General features: G+C 49.3%; 1 protein-coding gene across 1 annotated transcript in view; it reads right to left on the bottom strand.

The window, feature by feature from the left end:
* Positions 1 to 12,500, bottom strand: part of LOC310856046 (suppressor of tumorigenicity 14 protein-like) — a gene marked incomplete at both ends in the record, with an annotated part of 56,337 nt that overhangs the window by 16,944 nt on the left and 26,893 nt on the right. The window contains 3 exons of the mRNA XM_083761264.1: positions 7,884 to 7,954; positions 9,849 to 10,009; positions 11,658 to 11,805. Of these exons, the coding sequence (XP_083617390.1) occupies positions 7,884 to 7,954; positions 9,849 to 10,009; positions 11,658 to 11,805 (380 nt within the window). The remainder of the gene's footprint in view (positions 1 to 7,883; positions 7,955 to 9,848; positions 10,010 to 11,657; positions 11,806 to 12,500) is intronic.

Here is a 12,500-nt window from a genome sequence, read left to right as displayed (position 1 = left end):
ACCAACCTTAATCCGGTCGTTTTAACGCACCCCTCACCAACCTTAATCCGGTCGTTTTAACGCACCCCTCACCAACCTTAATCCGGTTGTTTTAACGCACCCCTCACCAACCTTAATCCGGTCGTTTTAACGCACCCCTCACCAACCTTAATCCGGTCGTTTTAACGCACCCCTCACCAACCTTAATCCGGTCGTTTTAACGCACCCCTCACCAACCTTAATCCGGTCGTTTTAACGCACCCCTCACCAACCTTAATCCGGTCGTTTTAACGCACCCCTCACCAACCTTAATGCGGTCGTTTTAACTGACCCCTCACCAACCTTAAACCGGACGTTTTAACGCACCCCTCACCAACCTTAATCCGGTCGTTTTAACGCACCCCTCACCAACCTTAATCCGGTCGTTTTAACGCACCCCTCACCAACCTTAATGCGGTCGTTTTAACTCACCCCTCACCAACCTTAAACCAGACGTTTTAACGGACCCCTCGCCAACCTTAATGCGGTCGTTTTAACTCACCCCTCACCAACCTTAAACCGGACGTTTTAACGGACCCCTCGCCAACCTTAATCCGGTCGTTTTAACGCAACCCTCACCAACCTTAAACCGGACGTTTTAACGCACCCCTCACCAACCATAATGCGGTCGTTTTAACTCACCCCTCACCAACCTTAATCCGGTCGTTTTAACGCACCCCTCACCAACCTTAATCCGGTCGTTTTAACGCACCCCTCACCAACCTTAATGCGGTCGTTTTAACGGACCCCTCACCAACCTTAATCCGGTCGTTTTAACGCACCCCTCACCAACCTTAATCCGGTCGTTTTAATGCACCCCTCACCAACCTTAATGCGGTCGTTTTAACTCACCCCTCACCAACCTTAATCCTGTCGTTTTAACGCACCCCTAACCAACCTTAATCCGGATGTTTTAACGCACCCCTCACCAACCTTAATCCGGTCGTTTTAACGCACCCCTCACCAACCTTAATCCGGTCGTTTTAACGCACCCCTCACAAACCTTAATCCGGTCGTTTTAACGCACCCCTCACCAACCTTAATCCGGATGTTTTAACGCACCCCTCACCAACCTTAATCCGGTCGTTTTAACGCACCCCTCACCAACCTTAATGCGGTCGTTTTAACGGACCCCTCACCAACCTTAATCCGGTCGTTTTAACGCACCCCTCACCAACCTTAATCCGGTCGTTTTAATGCACCCCTCACCAACCTTAATGCGGTCGTTTTAACTCACCCCTCACCAACCTTAATCCTGTCGTTTTAACGCACCCCTAACCAACCTTAATGCGGTCGTTTTAACGCAGCCCTCACAAACCTTAATCCGGTCGTTTTAACGCACCCCTCACCAACCTTAATCCGGTCGTTTTAACACACCCCTCACCAACCTTAATCCGGTCGTTTTAACGCACCCCTCACCAACCTTAATCCGGTCGTTTCAACGCACCCCTCACCAACCTTAATCTGGTCGTTTTAACGCACCCCTCACAACCTTAATCCGGTCGTTTTAACGCACCCCTCACCAACCTTAATCCGGTCGTTTTAACGCACCCCTCACCAACCTTATTCCGGTCGTTTTAACGCACCCCTCACCAACCTTAATCCGGTTGTTTTAACGCACCCCTCACCAACCTTAATCCGGTCGTTTTAACGCACCCCTCACCAACCTTAATCCGGTCGTTTTAACGCACCCCTCACCAACCTTAATCCGGTCGTTTTAACGCACCCCTCACCAACCTTAATCCGGTCGTTTTAACGCACCCCTCACCAACCTAAATCCGGTCGTTTTAACGCACCCCTCACCAACCTTAATGCGGTCGTTTTAACTGACCCCTCACCAACCTTAAACCGGACGTTTTAACGCACCCCTCACCAACCTTAATCCGGTCGTTTTAACGCACCCCTCACCAACCTTAATCCGGTCGTTTTAACGCACCCCTCACCAACCTTAATGCGGTCGTTTTAACTCACCCCTCACCAACCTTAAACCAGACGTTTTAACGGACCCCTCGCCAACCTTAATGCGGTCGTTTTAACTCACCCCTCACCAACCTTAAACCGGACGTTTTAACGGACCCCTCGCCAACCTTAATCCGGTCGTTTTAACGCAACCCTCACCAACCTTAAACCGGACGTTTTAACGCACCCCTCACCAACCTTAATGCGGTCGTTTTAACTCACCCCTCACCAACCTTAATCCGGTCGTTTTAACGCACCCCTCACCAACCTTAATCCGGTCGTTTTAACGCACCCCTCACCAACCTTAATGCGGTCGTTTTAACGGACCCCTCACCAACCTTAATCCGGTAGTCTTAACGCACCCCTCACCAACCTTAATCCGGTCGTTTTAACGCACCCCTCACAAACCTTATTCCGGTCGTTTTAACGCACCCCTCACCAACCTTAATCCGGTCGTTTTAACGCACCCCTCACCAACCTTAATCCGGTCGTTTTAACGCACCCCTCACAAACCTTAATCCGGTCGTTTTAACGCACCCCTCACCAACCTTAATCCGGTCGTTTTATCGCACCCCTCACCAACCTTAATCCGGTCGTTTTAACGCACCCCTCACCAACCTTAATTCGGTCGTTTTAACGCACCCCTCACAAACCTTAATCCGGTCGTTTTAACGCACCCCTCACCAACCTTAATCCGGTCGTTTTATCGCACCCCTCACCAACCTTAATCCGGTCGTTTTAACGCACCCCTCACCAACCTTAATCCGGTCGTTTTAACGCACCCCTCACCAACCTTAATCCGGTCGTTTTAACGCACCCCTCACAAACCTTAATCCGGTCGTTTTAACGCACCCCTCACCAACCTTAATCCGGTCGTTTTAACGCACCCCTCACCAACCTTAATCCGGTCGTTTTAACGCACCCCTCACAAACCTTAATCCGGTCGTTTTAACGCACCCCTCACCAACCTTAATCCGGTCGTTTTAACGCACCCCTCACAACCTTAATCCGGTCGTTTTAACGCACCCCTCACCAACCTTAATCCGGTCGTCTTAACGCACCCCTCACCAACCTTAATCCGGTCGTTTTAACGCACCCCTCACCAACCTTAATCCGGTCGTCTTAACGCACCCCTCACAAACCTTAATCCGGTCGTTTTAACGCACCCCTCACAAACCTTAATCCGGTCGTTTTAACGCACCACTCACCAACCTTAATCCGGTCATTTTAACGGACCCCTCGCCAACCTTAATCCGGTCGTTTTAACGCACCCCTCACAACCTTAATCCGGTCGTTTTAACGCACCCCTCACCAACCTTAATCCGGTCGTTTTAACGCACCCCTCACCAACCTTAATCCGGTCGTTTTAACGCACCCCTCACCAACCTTAATCCGGTCGTTTTAACGCACCCCTCACCAACCTTAATCCGGTCGTTTTAACGCACCCCTCACCAACCTTAATCCGGTCGTTTTAACGCACCCCTCACCAACCTTAATCCGGTCGTTTCAACGCACCCCTCACCAACCTTAATCTGGTCGTTTTAACGCACCCCTCACAACCTTAATCCGGTCGTTTTAACGCACCCCTCACCAACCTTAATCCGGTCGTTTTAACGCACCCCTCACCAACCTTAATCCGGTCGTTTTAACGCACCCCTCACCAACCTTAATCCGGTTGTTTTAACGCACCCCTCACCAACCTTAATCCGGTCGTTTTAACGCACCCCTCACCAACCTTAATCCGGTCGTTTTAACGCACCCCTCACCAACCTTAATCCGGTCGTTTTAACGCACCCCTCACCAACCTTAATCCGGTCGTTTTAACGCACCCCTCACCAACCTTAATGCGGTCGTTTTAACTGACCCCTCACCAACCTTAAACCGGACGTTTTAACGCACCCCTCACCAACCTTAATCCGGTCGTTTTAACGCACCCCTCACCAACCTTAATCCGGTCGTTTTAACGCACCCCTCACCAACCTTAATGCGGTCGTTTTAACTCACCCCTCACCAACCTTAAACCAGACGTTTTAACGGACCCCTCGCCAACCTTAATGCGGTCGTTTTAACTCACCCCTCACCAACCTTAAACCGGACGTTTTAACGGACCCCTCGCCAACCTTAATCCGGTCGTTTTAACGCAACCCTCACCAACCTTAAACCGGACGTTTTAACGCACCCCTCACCAACCATAATGCGGTCGTTTTAACTCACCCCTCACCAACCTTAATCCGGTCGTTTTAACGCACCCCTCACCAACCTTAATCCGGTCGTTTTAACGCACCCCTCACCAACCTTAATGCGGTCGTTTTAACGGACCCCTCACCAACCTTAATCCGGTCGTTTTAACGCACCCCTCACCAACCTTAATCCGGTCGTTTTAATGCACCCCTCACCAACCTTAATGCGGTCGTTTTAACTCACCCCTCACCAACCTTAATCCTGTCGTTTTAACGCACCCCTAACCAACCTTAATCCGGATGTTTTAACGCACCCCTCACCAACCTTAATCCGGTCGTTTTAACGCACCCCTCACCAACCTTAATCCGGTCGTTTTAACGCACCCCTCACAAACCTTAATCCGGTCGTTTTAACGCACCCCTCACCAACCTTAATCCGGATGTTTTAACGCACCCCTCACCAACCTTAATCCGGTCGTTTTAACGCACCCCTCACCAACCTTAATGCGGTCGTTTTAACGGACCCCTCACCAACCTTAATCCGGTCGTTTTAACGCACCCCTCACCAACCTTAATCCGGTCGTTTTAATGCACCCCTCACCAACCTTAATGCGGTCGTTTTAACGCACCCCTAACCAACCTTAATGCGGTCGTTTTAACGCAGCCCTCACAAACCTTAATCCGGTCGTTTTAACGCACCCCTCACCAACCTTAATCCGGTCGTTTTAACACACCCCTCACCAACCTTAATCCGGTCGTTTTAACGCACCCCTCACCAACCTTAATCCGGTCGTTTCAACGCACCCCTCACCAACCTTAATCTGGTCGTTTTAACGCACCCCTCACAACCTTAATCCGGTCGTTTTAACGCACCCCTCACCAACCTTAATCCGGTCGTTTTAACGCACCCCTCACCAACCTTAATCCGGTCGTTTTAACGCACCCCTCACCAACCTTAATCCGGTTGTTTTAACGCACCCCTCACCAACCTTAATCCGGTCGTTTTAACGCACCCCTCACCAACCTTAATCCGGTCGTTTTAACGCACCCCTCACCAACCTTAATCCGGTCGTTTTAACGCACCCCTCACCAACCTTAATCCGGTCGTTTTAACGCACCCCTCACCAACCTTAATCCGGTCGTTTTAACGCACCCCTCACCAACCTTAATGCGGTCGTTTTAACTGACCCCTCACCAACCTTAAACCGGACGTTTTAACGCACCCCTCACCAACCTTAATCCGGTCGTTTTAACGCACCCCTCACCAACCTTAATCCGGTCGTTTTAACGCACCCCTCACCAACCTTAATGCGGTCGTTTTAACTCACCCCTCACCAACCTTAAACCAGACGTTTTAACGGACCCCTCGCCAACCTTAATGCGGTCGTTTTAACTCACCCCTCACCAACCTTAAACCGGACGTTTTAACGGACCCCTCGCCAACCTTAATCCGGTCGTTTTAACGCAACCCTCACCAACCTTAAACCGGACGTTTTAACGCACCCCTCACCAACCTTAATCCGGTCGTTTTAACGCACCCCTCACCAACCTTAATGCGGTCGTTTTAACTCACCCCTCACCAACCTTAATCCGGTCGTTTTAACGCACCCCTCACCAACCTTAATCCGGTCGTTTTAACGCACCCCTCACCAACCTTAATGCGGTCGTTTTAACGGACCCCTCACCAACCTTAATCCGGTCGTTTTAACGCACCCCTCACCAACCTTAATCCGGTCGTTTTAATGCACCCCTCACCAACCTTAATGCGGTCGTTTTAACTCACCCCTCACCAACCTTAATCCTGTCGTTTTAACGCACCCCTAACCAACCTTAATCCGGATGTTTTAACGCACCCCTCACCAACCTTAATCCGGTCGTTTTAACGCACCCCTCACCAACCTTAATCCGGTCGTTTTAACGCACCCCTCACAAACCTTAATCCGGTCGTTTTAACGCACCCCTCACCAACCTTAATCCGGATGTTTTAACGCACCCCTCACCAACCTTAATCCGGTCGTTTTAACGCACCCCTCACCAACCTTAATGCGGTCGTTTTAACGGACCCCTCACCAACCTTAATCCGGTCGTTTTAACGCACCCCTCACCAACCTTAATCCGGTCGTTTTAATGCACCCCTCACCAACTTTAATGCGGTCGTTTTAACTCACCCCTCACCAACCTTAATCCTGTCGTTTTAACGCACCCCATACCAACCTTAATGCGGTCGTTTTAACGCAGCCCTCACAAACCTTAATCCGGTCGTTTTAACGCACCCCTCACCAACCTTAATCCGGTCGTTTTAACACACCCCTCACCAACCTTAATCCGGTCGTTTTAACGCACCCCTCACCAACCTTAATCCGGTCGTTTTAACGCACCCCTCACCAACCTTAATCCGGTCGTTTTAACGCACCCCTCACCAACCTTAATCCGGTCGTTTTAACGCACCCCTCACCAACCTTAATCCGGTCGTTTTAACGCACCCCTCACCAACCTTAATCCGGTCGTTTTAACGCACCCCTCACCAACCTTAATCCGGTCATTTTAACGCACCCCTCACCAACCTTAATGCGGTCGTTTTAACGCACCCCTCACCAACCTTAATCCGGTCGTTTTAACGCACCCCTCACCAACCTTAATCCGGTCGTTTTAACGCACCCCTCACAAACCTTAATCCGGTCGTTTTAACGCACCCCTCACCAACCTTAATCCGGTCGTTTTAACGCACCCCTCACCAACCTTAATCCGGTCGTTTTAAAGCACCCCTCACCAACCTTAATCCGGACGTTTTAACAGACCCCTCACCAACCTTAATCCGGTCGTTTTAACGCACCCCTCACCAACCTTAATCCGGTCGTTTTAACGCACCCCTCACCAACCTTAATCCGGTCGTTTTAACGCACCCCTCACCAACCTTAATCCGGTCGTTTTAACGCACCCCTCACCAACCTTAATCCGGTCGTTTTAACGCACCCCTCACCAACCTTAATCCGGTCGTTTTAACGCACCCCTCACCAACCTTAATCCGGTCATTTTAACGCACCCCTCACCAACCTTAATGCGGTCGTTTTAACTCACCCCTCACCAACCTTAAACCGGACGTTTTAACGCACCCCTCATCAACCTTAATCCGGTCGTTTTAACGCACCCCTCACCAACCTTAATGCGGTCGTTTTAACGGACCCCTCACCAACCTTAATCCGGTCGTTTTAACGCACCCCTCACCAACCTTAATCCGGTCGTTTTAATGCACCCCTCACCAACCTTAATCCGGTCATTTTAACGCACCCCTCACCAACCTTAATGCGGTCGTTTTAACTCACCCCTCACCAACCTTAATCCGGTTGTTTTAACGCACCCCTCACCAACCTTAATCCGGTCGTTTTAACGCACCCCTCACCAACCTTAATCCGGTCGTTTTAACGCACCCCTCACCAACCTTAATCCGGTCGTTTTAACGCACCCCTCACCAACCTTAATCCGGTCGTTTTAACGCACCCCTCACCAACCTTAATCCGGTCGTTTTAACGCACCCCTCACCAACCTTAATCCGGTCATTTTAACGCACCCCTCACCAACCTTAATGCGGTCGTTTTAACTCACCCCTCACCAACCTTAAACCGGACGTTTTAACGCACCCCTCATCAACCTTAATCCGGTCGTTTTAACGCACCCCTCACCAACAGGTTTTATAATGTAGCACCCCCTAGTGGAGAGGTGGAGTACCTGAAAGCAGTGACTACAGACTTGGTGTAGTATTTCTCCAGAAAAGGGTCTTTCTTGTAGTTTGTCTCCAACTGGAAGCAGAACAAAGACACAAATATTATGATATTATAATATTATAATATCGTTTTAATTCCGTCTACTAAAAGAGAAGAAAAAGGAAAAAAACTATGATGAAAAATGTGTGTAAATATATTTATGGAGTGTAAATGTATGGTGTTCTTTGTGGCAGATTTTAACGATTTGATACACTTTGAAAATAGCAGAGATGCAAGATATCTGCGAGCTTGTAGATCAGCTATTTAAAAAAAATACTGAACATGAATGTCATGTGAAAGTAGGGAATCCAAGCTTCAAATTGACATATTGGTTCAGTTTGACCGACCAGTTTTGGAGATATGGCTTATAGAGTAATGTCTTGCAGAGTTGAGAAAACAGGCTTGAAAAGGTTCACTTCTGTGGACTCTAACATTACACCTAGCTACATGTTTAAGCATTTATTTCATATTTACATGTCTTCTGTGGTCTCTAACATTACACCTAAGCATTTATTTCATATGTACATGTCTTCTGTGGTCTCTAACATTACACCTAGCTACATGTTTAAGCATTTATTTCATATTTACATGTCTTCTGTGGACTCTAACATTACACCTAGCTACATGTTTAAGCATTTATTTCATATTTACATGTCTTCTGTGGTCTCTAACATTACACCTAGCTACATGTTTAAGCATTTATTTCATATTTACAGGTCAATGTCAGCTCTGACAATTAAAAGGAGAATTCCATGCTAGAATGCTTTCTTATCTTTCTTACATTTCTTTGTAGTCGTTACGTCCCCACCAAAGAGGTCCAGGTGTTTTTTTGTGCAAAAACTCCTTATTGGCTATTTTCCCTACCATAAGCCCTCAATGAATTGCATTGCATTGAATGGGAATTGAATGGGGCTATGGGGTGTTATGCTAGTTCGCTTATTTCCATCGAAATAAGTAGTAAAGTGTGCCGCTTGGGATATTATTTACATTATGAAGAGAGGATATATACAAAGAAATTATAATTTTGAGCGATGGAAATAAGCGAATTAGCACAACACCCCATAGCCCCATTCAATTCCCATTCAATTCAATGCAATTCATGTAGGGCTTATGGTAGGGGAAATAGCCAATAAGGAGGTTTTGCACAAAATAACACCTGGACCTCTTTGGTGGGGACGTAACAACTACAAAGAAAGGTAAGAAAGCCTTTTAGTATGGAATTCTCCTTTAATTCAGACATGCTCTAGTATGTGAAGAGTCTGGCTGTGATGTTAAATAATTTTGGATTAAAAAAAAACACATTTTCTCTCCTGAACAGCCCCCCCCCCCAAAGGGTAAATAAATAAATGAAGCTGATAACAGCCGTGTTACCATCAGTCTAATCCAATTCCATTAACCTGTGGGGGGGGGGGCTTTTATTCCCCTCACACTGAAGTGCCTCCAGCTCTGTGTGTGTGTGTGTGTGTGTGTGTGTGTGTGTGTGTGTGTGTGTGTGTGTGTGTGTGTGTGTGTGTGTGTGTGTGGCTGTAGTGAATCCGTTTAAAAACCATTTCCAAGCATGCAGTGCCAAATAGCATCACTAATCTCTGGAGAGGAGAGGAGAGGAGAGGAGAGGAGAGGAGAGGAGAGGAGAGGAGAGGAGAGGAGAGGAGAGGAGAGGAGAGGAGAGGAGAGGAGAGGCCCACAGCCACACCACTAAAGGGAGCTATAGTGACCGTGATATTGTCAAATAATAACTCTTTTTACGTACATATTCGTATGTAGCCTACGCACCACATTTTCCCCTTACGCACAAGATTGGCGTCAGTATATCGGACAACCGGTCGATCGTGAGAAGAAAATAAATAAATCTGTAATTGGGATCAGTACCATCGGAGCACCCCCAATTTCTTTAATTGATTGCATTTATTCATTTTTAATCCAGACTCACGATGTCTTCCAGGTCGCCGGAGAGGCTCTGGAACTCTGTGCTGGAGGGGTCTTCCAGCCTCTGGTCGTAGGGGTTCCCTTCCAGCTTCATGTGCCCCGAAAACACCAACACCGCTGGGACCCTCTGCTCACTGAGAGTGCCCTCCTGGGAGCCTTTCTTGACTGGGAGGAAATATAGAATTAGAAATATAAATCACACATATCATTTACATATGACGTGAATTTTCCCAAATAGAATAATCTGTACTGTACTGAAGATATAAATGCCCCCTGAATTGACTGAGAGAAAATATATAAACGTCTATCTTTATTCATAAGGCATTTTGAAAAACAGAAAACACCCCCCCAAAGAGTGTGGAACTATATAGTGGCCCTCTGGAGTGAGTTTGGAACTATAGTGGCCCTCTGGAGTGAGTGTGGAACTATAGTGGTCCTCTGGAGTGAGTGTGGAACTATAGTGGCCCTCTGGAGTGAGTTTGGAACTATAGTGGCCCTCTGGAGTGAGTGTGGAACTATAGTGGTCCTCTGGAGTGAGTGTGGAACTATATTGGCCCTCTGTAGTGAGTGTGGAACTGCAGTGGCCCTCTGGAGTGAGTGTGGAACTATATAGTGGCCCTCTGGAGTGAGTGTGGAACTATAGTGGCCCTCTGGAGTGAGTGTGGAACTACAGTGGTCCTCTGGAGTGAGAGTGGAACTATAGTGGTCCTCTGGAGTGAGAGTGGAACTATAGTGGTCCTCTGGAGTGAGTGTGGAACTATAGTGGCCCTCTGGAGTGAGTGTGGAACTATATAGTGGCCCTCTGGAGTGAGTGTGGAACTATAGTGGCCCTCTGGAGTGAGTGTGGAACTACAGTGGTCCTCTGGAGTGAGAGTGGAACTATAGTGGTCCTCTGGAGTGAGAGTGGAACTATAGTGGCCCTCTGGAGTGAGTGTGGAACTATAGTGGCCCTCTGGAGTGAGTGTGGAACTATAGTGGCCCTCTGGAGTGAGTGTGGAACTATAGTGGTCCTCTGGAGTGAGTGTGGAACTATAGTGGCCCTCTGGAGTTAGTGTGGAACTATAGTGGCCCTCTGTAGTGAGTGTGGAACTGCAGTGGCCCTCTGGAGTGAGTGTGGAACTATATAGTGGCCCTCTGGAGTGAGTGTGGAACTATAGTGGCCCTCTGGAGTGAGTGTGGAACTATAGTGGCCCTCTGGAGTGAGTGTGGAACTACAGTGGTCCTCTGGAGTGAGAGTGGAACTATAGTGGTCCTCTGGAGTGAGAGTGGAACTATAGCGGCCCTCTGGAGTGAGTGTGGAACTATAGCGGCCCTCTGGAGTGAGTGTGGAACTATAGCGGCCCTCTGGAGTGAGTGTGGAACTATAGTGGCCCTCTGGAGTGAGTGTGGAACTATATAGTGGCCCTCTGGAGTGAGTGTGGAACTATAGTGGCCCTCTGGAGTGAGTGTGGAACTACAGTGGTCCTCTGGAGTGAGAGTGGAACTATAGTGGTCCTCTGGAGTGAGAGTGGAACTATAGTGGCCCTCTGGAGTGAGTGTGGAACTATAGTGGACCCTCTGGAGTGAGTGTGGAACTATAGCGGCCCTCTGGAGTGAGTGTGGAACTATATTGGACCCTCTGGAGTGAGTGTGGAACTATATTGGGCCCTCTGGAGTGAGTGTGGAACTATAGTGGCCCTCTGGAGTGAGTGTGGAACTATAGTGGCCCTCTGGAGTGAGTGTGGAACTATAGTGGCCCTCTGGAGTGAGTGTGGTTCCATGGAACTACATATTTTCAGATGGGGTCCATGGAACTACATTAATGGCGACTCACAGACGAACCACCACAGCAGGAAGCCGGCCACTCCGGCCGCCACCGCCACGGCCAGCAGGGCGCCGACAACGACGCCCGTCTTCTTCGTCTTGCCTCTCGTGGGCGGCGGGCGCCGCGCGCCCTGACGGTTCAGGTGGTGGAGCTCATGCTGGAGAGACAGACAGGCAGGGGGGGAGACAGACAGGTAGGAGGAGAGACAGACAGGCAGGGGGAGAGACAGACAGGCAGGGGGAGAGACAGACAGGCAGGAGGAGAGACAGACAGGTAGGGGGAGAGACAGACAGGCAGGAGGAGAGACAGACAGGTAGGGGGAGAGACAGACAGGTAGGGGGAGAGACAGACAGGCAGGAGGAGAGACAGACAGGTAGGGGGAGAGACAGACAGGTAGGGGGAGAGACAGACAGGTAGGGGGAGAGACAGACAGGTAGGGGGAGAGACAGACAGGTAGGGGGAGAGACAGACAGGCAGGAGGAGAGACAGACAGGCAGGAGGAGAGACAGACAGGTAGGGGGAGAGACAGACAGGTAGGGGGAGAGACAGACAGGCAGGGGGAGAGACAGACAGGTAGGAGGAGAGACAGAGAGGCAGGAGGAGAGACACAGACAGGCAGGATGAGAGACAGACAGGCAGGAGAGACAGACAGGCAGGGGGAGAGACAGACAGGTAGGAGGAGAGACAGAGAGGCAGGAGGAGAGACACAGACAGGCAGGATGAGAGACAGACAGGCAGGAGAGACAGACAGGCAGGGGGAGAGACAGACAGGTAGGAGGAGAGACAGAGAGGCAGGAGGAGAGACACAGACAGGCAGGATGAGAGACAGACAGGCAGGAGAGACAGACAGGT

The sequence above is a fragment of the Protomyctophum parallelum genome, assembly GCF_964188405.1.
Source record: "Protomyctophum parallelum genome assembly, chromosome: 3".
Lineage (NCBI taxonomy): Eukaryota > Metazoa > Chordata > Actinopteri > Myctophiformes > Myctophidae > Protomyctophum > Protomyctophum parallelum.
Note: the sequence above shows the minus strand (reverse complement) of the source record. Positions and strands in the feature narration are given on the sequence as shown.